At 37.6% G+C, this 15213-nt stretch overlaps 2 protein-coding genes across 6 annotated transcripts in view; both read left to right on the top strand.

The window, feature by feature from the left end:
• Positions 1 to 10679, top strand: part of LOC136268119 (serine palmitoyltransferase 2-like) — a 38081-nt gene extending 27402 nt beyond the window's left edge. For 3 of the 4 annotated variants that reach the window (XM_066063353.1, XM_066063356.1, XM_066063355.1), the window contains 8 exons: positions 48 to 153; positions 4917 to 4974; positions 5331 to 5492; positions 6166 to 6292; positions 6369 to 6405; positions 7643 to 7741; positions 7797 to 7926; positions 10471 to 10679. In XM_066063353.1, coding sequence (XP_065919425.1) covers positions 48 to 153; positions 4917 to 4974; positions 5331 to 5492; positions 6166 to 6292; positions 6369 to 6405; positions 7643 to 7741; positions 7797 to 7926; positions 10471 to 10542 — 791 coding nt within the window. In that variant the 3' untranslated portion in view covers positions 10543 to 10679. Of the gene's footprint in view, positions 1 to 31; positions 154 to 4916; positions 4975 to 5330; positions 5493 to 6165; positions 6293 to 6368; positions 6406 to 7642; positions 7742 to 7796; positions 7927 to 10470 lie in introns of all 4 variants that reach the window. The other variant, XM_066063354.1, reaches the window with a different exon arrangement.
• Positions 10680 to 14282: 3603 nt separating this feature from the next.
• LOC136268117 (serine palmitoyltransferase 2-like) overlaps positions 14283 to 15213 on the top strand; it is a 54695-nt gene continuing 53764 nt past the window's right edge. For both annotated transcript variants that reach the window (XM_066063348.1, XM_066063349.1), the window contains exon 1: positions 14283 to 14592. In XM_066063348.1, the coding sequence (XP_065919420.1) occupies positions 14332 to 14592 (261 nt within the window). In that variant the 5' untranslated portion in view covers positions 14283 to 14331. The remainder of the gene's footprint in view (positions 14593 to 15213) is intronic.

The following is a 15213-nucleotide window of genomic DNA, read 5'->3' as shown; positions in this document are numbered from 1 at the left end:
AATAATATTGTTGTTTTGTGTATTTTACAAGGGTTTTCTCTTGAAAGACATGGATGATTTGGAGAAGGAGCTTCGTAAAGCCATAGTAGAAGGGCAACCAAGAACTCGCAGACCATGGAAAAAAATATTTCTACTTGTGGAAGGAATTTACAGGTTAGTTCTAACATTATAGTAGTCTGTGCTCTCTGCTTTGATAAGAATGTTATAGTGTACCTTATTATGTTATCATGGGTTGCATCCCTTGTATAAGCTCAAGACATACATTAGTGTGTCGTTTGACCAGTGCAAGCAAGCAACAGACAAGTGTGTATTTATTAAACAGGAACCAAGAAAACACTGTTTTTCCACATCCTTAACTTGGTAATGCCTAAACGGAAACAATTGTATTTGCTGTGTACACTCCCTCAGGGTGGGGCACTTAGCATTCCAAATTTGAGATGTCTAGTTATCACTGATATGCACACCTTCAATGTTTGTTTTGTTTTCTTTATTCGTTTTTTTACAATAATTGGCTGATGTACAGTTCAGATCTTCATTTTCAGCATCTACAATTTCTTGATTGAGGAAAGCAGATTCGGTAAGTGCAAGGGACCTCACCTGCTATGCTGTATGGCCTTGGCATTGTTGGCAAAGTTGAACAAAGGGCCAAATTAAAGTAAGAAGTAGGAGTTTGACTTCTTAATGGAAGAATTCAGAGAAGCATCTCCGTTCTTCTGAACTCTTTAAAACAGAAGCCAGCAGGGGAAACCTAGGCAAATAACCTAAGTGCAATCCTTTGCTGTCTCAGAGTCCTTTAGAAGAATGAATGAACTGTATATATATAGCAATGTGGTGATGTGGACCTTGCGAGCTGCCATTAAGATGTGTCACATGACCATTTCTTGTAGCCAAGTAGTGACAACATGAAAACCTGTGCACACAGGTGACACAATGGTCAAGGGCATAGCTGTTGTCCTCAAAGTTGGCAATATCCATTGGAGTTGAGAGTGGCAAGCAGTTGCAACAGAATGTTAGTAGCAATGTGGTTCATCTATGGTGGTTTGCTCTGTTTCCAGTTCAGATTGCTATCAAAAGATGCCATCCAGACTTCCATCAGTAGATGCTCTCCCATCCCAATCTCCATCAATCCCAGAGACAACAGCAACAACATCTCCTGATGGTAGCCTGAACTGGAGACAACAGAGGAATGCATGCCCCGGAATGTAAACTTCGCAGCATTCAGCAGGATTAATAGGCTTGTTAATTCCTAGCAGCATCAATAAACAAGGAGGGGGCACTGACGTACTGGACTTTCCTTACTTGATGCTGCTGTGCATCAGATAATACATCCAGTTGTAGTCCCCAATATATTTGCAGCACAGTGTTGTCCTTTCTGTGCATATAAATATGTAACCAGTTAGCTGGATTATTTTGATAATATGAGGATAGAGGAACATATTACATAATAGAAACAGCAACTATAAATGGGTTATTTGGTGAGCAGCAACTGGTCTTTATGTACAGTTCATTAAAGAGAAGCAGGCCACATTTTATGTAATGGATGATCACTGCGTGGTGGGCACCAGTACAATCAATCAGCCAAGGTTGATAGCCTGTGCTGCACAGGGTGACCAATCACCCCAGTCCATCCACTGGATTCATTTTATAGACATACCTCATGACTTCAAAGATGGGTGCGTTGCTCCTACATTCGTTGATATGAACGGACAAGTCCTAGGGATATGCGGAAATATGTTTACTAAGTCCCACAATTGATCGTTCATTGTGGGGCCAACTCAATCACTAGCTGTAATATTCCAAATTGTGGTGATCGAATTAAGCGCGAGTTCATTTTTTAAGTTAGCTTGTGTGTGTATGGTGTGTTAGTGTTCCATGTTAATTATGAGGCATGCTATCATATAAACCGTGGCTACTTCATTGTATTGCACTATATACATCCTTCCATAAGAAATTTACTGTTGATAAACCCCTAAGCTTCACCTTGGGGTTTATCAACAGTAAATTTTCTTTGTCTTCGGATTTGGGATGTATATAAGTGCAATACACCTGGTAGTCATGGTTTATGTATTACATATATTGATCTCTCTATGCCGTAGCATTAAATAAGTGCATACATGATAGTGCACAATAGCTAGATAGGTGCAGAGCACATTTAATTTTAAATTTTTGTAAAGTAGGACTGGAGCCCATATGAAACTGCATGATTAAACTGTTTGTAGGTTCTGCTACCACTGGTCATTAAACCTAGTCCTCTGTATTGGAATATATGTTCCCTCATTGCTTGTGCTCACCCCATCCCCAATCGTGAACTGCTTCTTCTGCCACTGACCAGTGAGTAACACTCAACAGCAGTTTAGCATCTCCAATGGCAGTGTGGGTGGGAGTCACTAGGAGAGCATCTCCTGATAGCACTCTGAACTGAAAGACCATCCATGGATAGCAAATCTGGAATGGAGAACATCTCCCAGTTTTGGGTGCATTATAAGCAAGTTACATAGCTGGCACCCCTTTTGCTTACAGTAGTAGCTGGCATGATGAAGAGGTAACCGCTGAAGAACTCACAGCAACTAATTTGGATCATATAATCCAAAAATATTGTCTAAATTGGTATGGAATAATTAGATGAAAACATGGCAAAGTATGCATACTCAGATATGACTTGGAAATTAAATTTAGATGTAGAATATGTGTGGTAATTTGTAAACACACACTTACATCTAATTTGCACATGATTCTCGGGTGTTGTGATCTTACAGTAGTAGCTGGCATGGTGAAGAAGTCACCGCTGAAGAACTTACAGCAACTAAATTGGATCATATAAGTCAAAAATATTGTCTAAATTGGTTTGGAATAATTAGATGCAAGCGTGGCAAAGTATGTGTACTCAGATATGACTTGGAAATTAAATTTAGATGTATATAGAATATGTGTGGAAATTTGTAAACGAACACTTACTTCTAATTTGCACATGATTCTCTGGTGATGTGAGCATGTTAGATAGTCACAAAGTTGTGCACAAATATAGTGCGATTTTTTGTCACACCTACTGCCTAGAATCGTTCATGCAAACAGCTGAATTTTCTGTCAGACTTCAGTAATCTCAGTTTAATCTAATCCAGCTATTGCTGCAAAAAATATTTTTAACATATGTGACTGTCTCTGGGAAAACCGGTCTTATCGCCCATTTAAAAGTATCGAGAAACGTCGGTTTTAAATATTCTGTGTGTTGTAGCTGGCCAATGGTGGTAGCTACGCATACCAAATTTTCACACGTTTCACAACAATTTCTTACCTTCCTGATCATCCACTGAAGAAGTAGTCAACAGCTAAGTTTCCCGCCGTTTTAGATAGTTTTTAAACCGAGGTTGTCTGTATCAGGCGAGCTCCAGAAGGGTGGGAGGCGGGGGGCCCTGGAAGGCGGGCAAGATGGTGTTCAAAAATTGAAAAGAGACGTGCTGGGATGAATTAGGCCAAGTTATAGGCCATTCAGGGCTCAGAACTGGCTAAAATGAAAGGAAATTTACAGCACAGGTCATTGTCCAACACCACAGAGCTGTACAGCCACACACAGCCATCTCCTGGTTGGCCAGGGCTCCATCAAGACCCCAGACCACTCGTACGGCTCGCCACTGTGCTCTAGAAAAGCAGCCAGCAAAAGCAGACCACTTTACTCTGGTCGACTGTGGCAGTGAAACTTGATAGTGCATTCATTAAGCTTTGCGTTTGTGTGAAAAAATCAAACTTCCTGTCTTGGGCGATAAGAACGGTTTTCGTAGATCCAGTCACATATGTGACCTACTGAGCGAAAACTGGACGTTTTCTCAAAATCTAGTTTGCCTGTACTGAAATACATTGGATAAAAATACATGTGCTGTGTGAAAAATTTACACACGCTTTAATCGCATACATACGCACTGAAATTAGACTCTAATTAATAAAACCTATACATCATTGGATTCGCCTGTTTATGGAAAGTACAAAAAGCTTTGTTTCATGTTCACACAGCAAAGAATATGTGAGTTATGTTGTTTACGATGCAGTAAAAATGATGTCCACCATTGTCATTTCTTAGTTGGAATGGCTTTCTTATTTGTCAACACGAAGAATTACAGGGAAGAACTATACCTTACTTGATTTTCCAATTCATGGTGCACTGATTGAGCCAAGTCCCATCTTCGTAGCTTGTTTTAATTGTGAGATAGGATCGATTATCTAAGCGTCTGTAATTTATTTCCTGTATTGTTGCTGTACAAATCAAGTTTATCACTGTTCCAGCTGTCTAGTGCTATAACTCCAAGACCATTCATAATAAAAGGCTAAAACTTTGGCTGTCCACTCTTTTGTTACTGTAGATTACAGAGATGTAATAAAATTGAATTCGAGGAATGTGCGAAAATGGCCAGTTTTTGCTCAGTAGGTCACATATTTAACAATAGTCACTTTGATACAGTGTCAGAGAATTACTACTTGTCAATACATAACAACCTTAATAGAATTGTAAATTTTAGCTTGACAAATATGAATTACAGTGGATCCTGAGTAGTTATCCTAACACCTTGGCCATAGTGATCATGACTGTTATATTACATTCTATTATAGAGTAAGTGAACTGAACTCATTTAGATCAATGGGCTTCAGTTATCTGAAGACTTATTTGAATACCTTTGTTTAACTGAAACGTAGGTGTTCAGATAACTGAGGATCCACTGTATGTGTTTTATAGCAACACAGTTACTCATTCCTAGTACTCCTGTAATCCTTTTAGTTTCCTGTTTTGTGCCTGCAAGCTTAAGAATACGTGATTTTTTGTTTGTTTGTTTGTTACACCACCACCACAGATTCTTGTATTGCAAACATTGTGAATGTGTATGTTTGTGTCTAACTCTAATGTACTTTTATACTGTTTGTTTTAATAGTATGGAAGGTACAATTTTAAAGTTACCAGAGATTGTCAGATTAAAGAAAAAGTATAAAGTAAGGTCATTGCTGTTTTATAAGTTGACATGCTTATTAAATACCATGTTTTTACCCATTTCAGAAAGGCAACCACATACACTCAGTTACAGATAGATACACACACGTGCATACACACATGCACACACACACACACATGCACGCACGCACGCACGCACGCACGCACGCACGCACGCACGCACGCACGCATGGCATCATTTATTACATGAAAAAGATTATAATTTCTAGCCTAATTAACCTGCCAAGCTGTCATGAAGGAAAGGTTTGGGGTGATATTTTTGAGCAGGGAAAGCTCAGATCTTCATACAGTAATCCTTACTACCATATTGAAGCAGCATTTCTGTGATCATTTTTAGACATATTTATATGTTGATGAAGCTCACAGTATTGGAGCATTGGGACCAACAGGTCGTGGAGTATGTGAATACTATGGTATTGATCCTTCTGAAGTGGATATTCTCATGGGAACATTCACCAAAAGTTTTGGCAGTTCTGGAGGCTATGTTGCTGCTAGCCATGTATGTGTCATTGCAGAGAATCTCTCTATATATGCACAGTATACTTGATGGTGTTTGTGATTATGGTGCTATGTTGTTTTGTATAGTTAGAAAATGGGTGTAGGTTTACTTTAGCTGTTTTGAATATATTTTTAAAGGCTGCTTGTACATAGAGGAGCATAACATATGTACTACCTTAACTCATGCAGGTTCTACTTCTATTGTATATGCTATGCACTTGCTGGTTGCTGCCTTCTAACCCTGGCTATAAGTAACACATAATTATCATGTCATCTTTGATGCAGGTTTTACAATAGGTTTCATGGAATAGCTACATGACTTGAGGTGCTCTACTGTATATGTATGTCCTACATATAAGAGCCATTATCAGCTATAGCATATATAATTTTATTGGTTTTACTATGGCTAATCATTGAGCACTCAGCTGGATTGCATAATGGCTTAACTTTTCTAAGCACCAGAAATTGCTTTAAGTTTTAGTAACAATTTTCAATTGTTAAATGCTTTATAACAAACAGAGTAGTGATTCTTACCCATGGGTTAAGTAGCACTAGTTGAACAAATTGTGAATTACATCACTAGTCATTCAACAACAATATGGAACTTGTACAGATTATATGGTCCCATATAGTTTCAACTATGCATACCCTATGCTCTCTGGTCTTTTCCCCAGAAAATTATGAACTTTCTTCGTCAAGCATCTTATGGAACAACTTATGCCACTTCTATGTCACCTCCAATTGCACAAATGGCTGTATCTGCAATGAAAATTATTATGGGAGAGAATGGCACCAGTGAAGGTATTTTGTACTGCCATCTGTGGAGCATTTGTTTGTGTACAACACATGTTATGATTGATTAAATCTTTTCTAATAGGAAAATTGAGAATAGATGCTTTGGCTGAAAATACTGGGTAGGACATTATGTGTTGTGTGTCTATGGTATATGTGTGGTAAACAGCTAAGCTGTAAAAAAGGGTGAACCCTCTCCGTCCCTAAGAAAAAATCAAAGGTGGAAACCAAGAAATGCTTGCAATGATGTTAATGCCAATAATTTTCATTTTAAATAAGCGTCATTAGTATTTACAGGCATTTCTATGACTGCACAATCTTTCACCTTGGCCTTTTTGAGGAGCCACACCTTTTTCACAGTGTAGCTATTTGGTATAGATATCACTTATTGCAAGCCTCATAGCTGGCATGTGGCTGGCTTTGGGGCTTCCTTTTTAATCGTCCTTTTCTTTTAACTTTTTGTGGTCTATTTGAACCATTTAGTTGTTCATTGTAATTTTACAAATGTGTGTAATATTTATTGTGTTGCTAAATATTCTATGTTATAGAGCTAAACAGTCTAACAGGTGACTTGAAATGTAGCTTAAATCTCTATAGGTTGACTTGAAATTCAGCTGAACTCTTTACAGAGTGACTTGTAGCATAGCTGTCTAGCCGAACACTCTACAGAGAGACTTGTTACGTACTGTAGTAAACTTTCTACAAGGTGTCTTGTTTGTTGCTGAACTTTCTACAGGATAACTGTTTTGAAGCTCATGACTTGTTTGTAGAGCTCTCTACATGGCAACTTATCTCTTCACAAAGCCCATTCTTTAATAGGTAATCTGGCCAGCCTTTGTTTATATCAGCTCTTGATAATTAATCACTATCTTCATGTAATAAAATGCCAGCAATCACTATAACAGTATTAACAACAGTCCCTGTAGAACACATGTATATAAGTGCAATGGAACTGCAATGCGCTTCCATTTTTCTTGCAATTCTTCAGTGAGAACTTTGGGTTCTTTGTGTAATTTATTTTTAAGTTAGCAGGCAGTTGTTTAAAGGTTCCATGTTACGATGCTCTTTGGGCAATTATGTTTGATAACCCCTCTATTCAGCTCCTTACAATCTGCTGATATATCTAAGACAGCTGCCACCTTATCATTAGCTCAAGCGATTGCTTGTTTTGATGGCACTGGCATGCTTAATGGCCATAGCCAAGCTATGAAATAAAGATGCAGCTTTTATGATGACAAAAAATGATTGGCATTAACATCATTGTAGCTATTTCTTGGATACCACCTTTGATTTCATAACTTTGTTACAGTTTGGCATTTAATGGTTTACATCATGATATGGTTGTTACTGCTTGTACAGATATGTTAGACGCAGACTCAAGGAAATGGGATTTGTTTTGTATGGAAATGACCACTCCCCTGTTATTCCACTCCTGCTATATCAACCAGGAAAAATGCCGTAAGTACATAAACATTCATGGTACACTGTAGTATTATTATTCATTTATCACTAGTGCATTTAGCAGAGAATGTTTAAGAAGGAACCTTGGAGTAGTGGTAGTTGGGTATCCTGCTACTCCTATTAATGAAGGAAGAAGTAGGATATGTGTTTCAGCTGCACACACTAGAGAAATGCTTGATTGGGTAAGTATTTATTTTATTCACTATTACAGTATTGCTTATTTCACTGCTTAAAGTATAATGACAACTGCAATAAATTTTACAAGCTAGTAGGGATCATAAGTACTTAAAACAAGGGAAATCATTCATCGTTTGGTAACTGTCAACCAATTAGCAACTACACTGAGCCTAGCCTAACCTGTAAACCCAAACTCATAATTAAACGCTCCGTGTTGCTCAATATAACAAGTCAAAGTGTATCGTATCTTTGAACTGTCAAAGCCATGAGCAAACCACGTTCCCATGATATTTCCTGAGTTAAACCCCTAGCGGTGCCTTTGAACACCCACGCTAAAGTGGTATATATGATAATTAACCTCCTATATCAGTAGTGTTACACTGTCTTTTATTATAAGGGAGTAAGGCCAGACTTCTAAGCATTGGCACTTAATCGAGTTTTAGTAGTGGTGGTCACAAGCCCTACCCTAAGTAAACAAACTTTGGAATTTATTTAATTGTTTTTTTAACCAGGGGCACACCCATAGCCGGCTGAGCCTATATGAAATGAATGCTTTGGAATTTATTAATTGTTTTTTTTTTTTTGCCTAGGGCACACCCACAGCCGGCTGAGCCTATATGAAATGAATGCTTAGGAATTTATTTATTAATTGTTTTTTTAAACCAGGGGCACACCCACAGCCAGCTAAGCCTATATGAAATAAATGCTGTCAGATGTTAGCAAGCTTCAGATCATTGCTTCCAAGAATTACAGCTTGTGAAGTTGTTGTCTCATGATTAGACATTTTGATCAATTTCCATCCCAAAGGACTTTACCACGTAGCAGCTGAGAGATAGTCCAACATCTACACATCAGCATGCATGTTAACGGAATACGTAATTTTTTTACATTGATAACCTTTGCAAGCTTACTTATTTGCCCGGAAGGTTACCAGTAGTTCTATACCATCTGGGTGAGCCTGGTTATTCAAACTGGAGCATTGTTTTCATCACTTGCATGCTCTATCATCAACTTGAAAGCAGAAATCTTAATGTACAACACCTGTAAGGTGCATCTTAAGGTTATCATCAACTACAAAGATATGTAGCGGATGTTTCAGGTTAAAGATTGAGTGCGTGGTCATGGAAATTGATATAGTACAAGTTGAAATTGTGTCCATTATCACTGTATGACAAGGGGTAACAGTTATGGTAATTGTCACTTATAAACACTAGTCAAGATATCAAGTGATAAAATCAAGGTACCTGTGGAAATTACATCAGGCTGTAGTTGTTTGGTTTGATAACATCATTTTTTGTTTTATTTTTACAACTCCTCACGACAGTGCTTTGATACTAGATATACTTTACGGATTTTACAGCTGTTTTTAACTAAGAATTTGTTTCTAAGGTTGAGAGATCAAGTAATGAAAGAAATGGATCATATATTATATATTTTAGGTGAATTTCACCTAATACTGGGCTCACCTTAATGCAAGCTTCAAATTTAACCATACTTTGTATGTGACTTCTTTGTTAAGGGAAGGTTGCTATTGTGGTGTGAGTTCCCATTTATTTGATCTTTCAAATCCTGTTTAAATACAATGAAAAGGAATCATGCCTCACCAATCAAACTACTGATACTCTTAGGCTCACAGAGGAAAGTTTAACTCCAGTATTGTAATAAAAGATAGAGTTGCAGATCATCATACAGTATGATGGTATCAGTAGCAATACTATCATACTGTATGATCCCGTATCAACATTAGGGATCATGGAGGTTTGGGTTATTCTGGCCAAAAATTGCACCCAAAAATCTAGCTTCACAATACCATTCTGGTGCCTTGGCAGTGTTGGTTAGGTATAATCAAGCACAGAAGTGTCTCCCTAAATGCTACCAATAGATTGCTACAACTTTTTAAAATAGTTTATTCAATAGAAATTTCTACTGACTGACTAACTGCCTGATGCCTTCAGACAAGCATAAATAGATAACAACTAAGGGTACAGGCTTGATTTTTCACTGTTTGACATCGCTTCGTCCCGAGATGTGCCTTTTGGCATACCGCAGTACATACAATGCATGCATCATGGACTTACTTACCTTTGTCCTCCTTTGTGTCCCATTTCTTTTTGCTGACAGCCAAAGGTGTCGATTTGCAGTAGAGCGATGGCTTCCCTATGGGAATTGTCCGTATTTTCTTTGGTGATTGGATTGATTATAGAGGTGCTTTTCCTACTGTTCTTTGTTTGTAGTGCTGTGAAACGGGCTGAAAGTGAAGCGTAATGGCCATTTTCACTTTTGAGTCAGTAATTGATAGTTGGGGCACACCAATCATCCATTTTTTTCATGGTGACTGGATTGATTGCAGAGGTGCTTCTCCTACCTGTACTTCATTTGTAGCAGAGTGTAACAGGCTGAACATAGCTGAAAGTGAAGTGTAATAGCCACTTTACTGTTGAGTCAGTAGTTAATAATTTCCCCCCCCCCCCCCCCGAAATATTTAGGCTATATATACAGTATTAACTGCTGCTAAGGTTATGGATTAATCTTTGTGTGTATGTATATAGGCTCTTCACCAAATTGATATTGTGGGAGATGTACTTCATCTGAAATACAACAAGATCAGCAAGTGGATATAAAATTGAAACTTACAGTACATTCATCAGTATACTCAAATTTTCACCGTAACATTTTTTTTTTGTTGTGTTGCTAAGCAAGTTGTTCATAAATGCATATATGCTGTTTCAGATGTTACATGACCAACCTTTATGACCAATTACAAAAAGGGTCTTCCATGCACACAATTCTACAATCGTTACTTTGCTTCATAAAACAAACATGTACTAACAGTATGTAATCACAAACAAAACGTAACTCTGGTTGGACTGTGGCACCAGGGGCTAAACCAAGAGGAATTCTAGGGTTATATCTTACCTCTGACTACAACCTGGTTTTACAAATCTACATCTTTTTGTTTGGCCTGAACTATCTACTATGCCGTGATACCACTTTTTGGTTGAGTGGTAATGTTCAGCAGAAATCCCTACTGGGAGGTAATATGGATATCTTCTGAGAAAATTTTAAAAATTAGACCTCTTATGTTGAATTTGGCATTTTTGATAGCTATTTAGCTAACAGAATGCATTCTTTGCAAAGCATATAAATTTGTTAGATAAAATCTGCTTGATGGTTAGTGTACTAAACAAAATAAAAAACTGTCAGTTAATGATGTTAGAATTGCGACTGTTCTATTAGAGTAGTGACTGTACTATTAGAGTATTTGTATCTTCAACATAAAAGTCTAACTTATTTGTCTCATTTTCTTCACAGTACAGTTTATAACTGTAAAGTACATTTATAACTGTTGACTTTCTGTACTTCTGAATACAGTGTGAATGCATGATTCCTGATTCTGGTGCCAATATATAAGTCCAAGGGGAGCAAGAAAAGGACCAAGGGGTGCAAAGCCCATCCCCCTGGCCCTCCCTCAGATCCGCATGATATGTTTATCTATGTTCACATGGATTGTCCACCTTTTTGTAACTATATGTAGTAGACATGTACAAAACATGTAGGGGTTAACAGTGTAGCTAATTACCAGATCTAGCCATGCAAGTTTATTTTTTAAATATGTTTGGCTAATTTATAGCGCCTGTAACTTTTTCAAGAGAGACATGCATTCATCTACTTGCAGAAACATTATTTTGAGCTTACAATAAACTTTAGCTAGACAGTTGATTTTGTTTTGATCAGCAAAAATTTTCCAACCACCGTATTTAATTCCGTCAAATTTTCTGCTTAAGGTTACGGGATACTGTAAACCCCACATGTAGCTACACTATCAATCATTTTTCATGATTAGGGGTTTGATTTTTCTTAATGCATTGTTATCAAATATTTATGCATTCTTAACTTCTCATTAATCGACATGAAATTCAAATGTTGTTATGGAAACATGAGTAGTCCCCATGCCAATTAGTGAAAGCTATGAACCAAAAATCAGACCAATGAAGAGTCATGAGAACTTACTAACAATTCTAAGATTTGAAGAACATCACTTGACAGACAAGAGGATTTGTGAATAATGCCTATAGTTGCTGAAATATGACTACAAAATATGACCTAAAGCAAGACACCCCATGGTCACAAAATTAATTTTTAATTGATATCACAAGCAGTAGAAACATTATTTCTAACAAATGGCTCCGTCAGGACCTAGACAAGAAGCCAAACTAGTAGTCTGTTTATACAAAATGTTAACAACTAGTTTGACAGTCCTGATTTTTGGTTCAGGAAAATATCGCCATTAGCCAGCAAAACTACGCATGCGCTTACAGGTGCGCCAGTTGTTAAGTGTGTTGTTTCTATGTTTTCTTGTACTGTTACGTGTGTTTTCTTGTACCTTGTACCTGTCCAGTCAGCACGCTAAGCCTGTTACCAGCTGACACACAACACAACAACACCAAGCCCGCCTTAATTACGTAATAAAATTTTTGTTTGACAGTCGCTCAGTATCCCTTAACCTTAATTAATTAAGAGAATATTATTTGAGGTTGAATAATGCTGTAATAAAAATTTTGTAAATGTAAACATGAAAATATAAAGATAAAATTTTATTAGCCCCCGAAAGCCTCAAAAATCAATTTTAAAATTTTCCCAAATATTTAGACTGTAAGTTACCTCCCAATACAAAACCAGGGGATCGATAGCTTTTTTTGATTGCACTTGAGTAAGATAATGTAGTGTATGTGTTGGTATTGTAAGACAGTATTGGTTATGGATTCATATTGTAACTTACAGGGGTGTACGCAGGAATTTTGAAAAGGGGTTCCCACTACAGCCAAGTGGCTGTTGTATTAGATTGCCTGACTGCTTTAATAGAGTATCTCAATCTTTTCACCAAAATCATAATTCAGAACAATGCTATAAGTGTTGCTATCGTGTGAGAAACTAAAAGTTTTTAATATGTCCTGTTCCATGATAAATTCCAGATTCTGGAAACCTGCATGAAGTTTCAATTTCTTAATGCTTCTAGTATTGTATAAAATCCAAAAGGATTTCCTGAAACCCCACCCCCCTGTAACTTACTTGAAATACAGAGTAATTAGGTTACGTAATTCAGTGGAGGTTTTAGAAGAAAAGACCAATAGCTATCACATGTTATAAAAAAAGCCAGTTGGATGATAATTATTTTCTTATCATTATGAGAGCGTTTTGGAATCGTAAGCTATAATATCTATTCATCCTTACAATTTACAACCTAATTCCGCCGAATCCACATATACCAGGCAACACCCTCTTGTAATAGTCCCTCTACAGGCCACTATTAATTCTTATTGATATTCTTTGTGAACACATCCTTCATTTGGAATGCCATTCCGTGTTGTATACTAGGCCTTACTAAAGTTGCTGCCTTTTGTAAGGCTCTACAATTTCACTATTTTCATTGTCGGATTTGCAAAATTGACCTGTTTTGTGTTTTTGTCATTGCACGCTTTTGTTTTCTTTGTATTAACTCAATGCAGCGGCAGAGGAAGTAGTTGATATGAGTGGGGACTGGGCTGACCCAGACACTTATTTCTATAGTTTGGTAAGGTGAGACCAAAAAAAAAAAAAAAAAAAAAAAGGTCACAACCAACTGACAAGAGCTTTTCACTTCACCAGCTACCATTTCTAGCTGATAAACTACATAAAAATCCTTACATAGCTCGCTACACACTGACTACTTTATTAGAGTGACTGCTCTATTAGAGTATCTCGATCTTTATCATGGTTTTCAGCCCCACTCCAAGAAAGATAATTTCGGTGTGATATCATTCTGAGGGGGCTAAGCCCCCCCCTCAACAGACCGAGGGGGGGCTTTAGCCCCTTTCCGCCGCCTATGACTCAATGTATGTATTTATGTACAGACACCTCCACTCTCACGCATTACGCATGAAACACATGCATCGGATTGTTGTCTCATGCATGGTTTTCCATCTACGCATTGGAATTCCTGCTCTCACATGTTTTCAGACCTCTCAGCAAAGCACTAAACAGTGCACCAATGGCTACAATGGAGAGATGTAATTGAAAATAGCTATTAAAAGAAAGTGAAAAATTTTGCAATGTTTACAGGGATTTTCTACTAAGAGGAGACCTCACTCGTAAGTAAGCAAATCTCACCCATTTTAACCTCAGGTCTCACCCCAAGTACACTTTACAGGTTGAGGATCTTTGGTTAAAATGTATGTATGTATGTTAGGGAAGCACCCTTGTACAGGCTATGCCTTTTAGTGCTACCCTGTCTTTTTGACAAATGAGATAAATACTTGAGGTCATACAATTATGATTATATTATCATAATTCATTTTAACGACGCTTAAACCGCTTTCACCCGTTTTCATTCCGGATTCTGGTTTATAAGAGACATGTTTACGTAGAAGTACATGTCTCGTTGGTTGAACGCGACAATGACCAAAGTGGAGTACGCATCGTTATGTTCCAAGGAAACTAAAACAGTTCAGTATGGAGGCATTGAAGTTAAAGGAAAGTATAAAGTTAGGAAGAGGAATGATGACGAATTTCAGGAGGTTCACGCTGCTATCGCTGTGACTACTTTCCTGTCCTATTACATTATGATAATCATTGGACATATTAGAGACTTTCTGAGAAAAATTTTAAAACGTGACAAGTCAGCCGTGAAGGATGTAAGTTCATCGCAAGCCAGCTTGAAAGGGAGTATTGGGGGAGGAGTGTGTACTTGGGTGTGTGTCTGTGTGTTACAGGTTGACCTGGTCATAGCACATAGATCGTACCCAAAATATATACTATCTGTGGTCATAGCAAGAGTTCATAGTATAAAGTAACTCTTTATCATAGGTTTTTGGTTGAAAGTACAGTGTAAAGCCAGGCAAACTTGATTAATTGTTTCTCATCTCCGCCCGCATCCCTTTTTACCCCACCCCCTCTAATTTCATTATTGCTGTTATCAATCACGTGCACACGTATTTTGATGCTAAGAAGGCTGGCTATCATTTTACAGCACAGCAAATGTTACTTGTACCTCAGAAACGGTGGTAAAACGTAAGTACTAGTTCTTTAAAGGCTTTAGCTAACCTTTCTAGTTATACAGATAGCTTGATTTGGCATATTTTCATTAATAATGAAAAAACCTCGCGCCCACATGGAAATCTGAATTTTTGTGGATGAGAAACAAATAATCAAGTTTGCCTGGCCTAATTAGCCACTTAAGTGCTATAAGTAATGCACCTATCACTGTCCAGTCCCTATACCCACCCCCCATCCAGGGCACAGTGGGGAAAACGGTG

Source organism: Dysidea avara, chromosome 10, assembly GCF_963678975.1.
Source record: "Dysidea avara chromosome 10, odDysAvar1.4, whole genome shotgun sequence".
NCBI classification, from domain to species: domain Eukaryota; kingdom Metazoa; phylum Porifera; class Demospongiae; order Dictyoceratida; family Dysideidae; genus Dysidea; species Dysidea avara.
The sequence above is the reverse complement of the archived record's forward strand: the minus strand, read 5'-3'. Positions and strand labels throughout refer to the sequence as shown.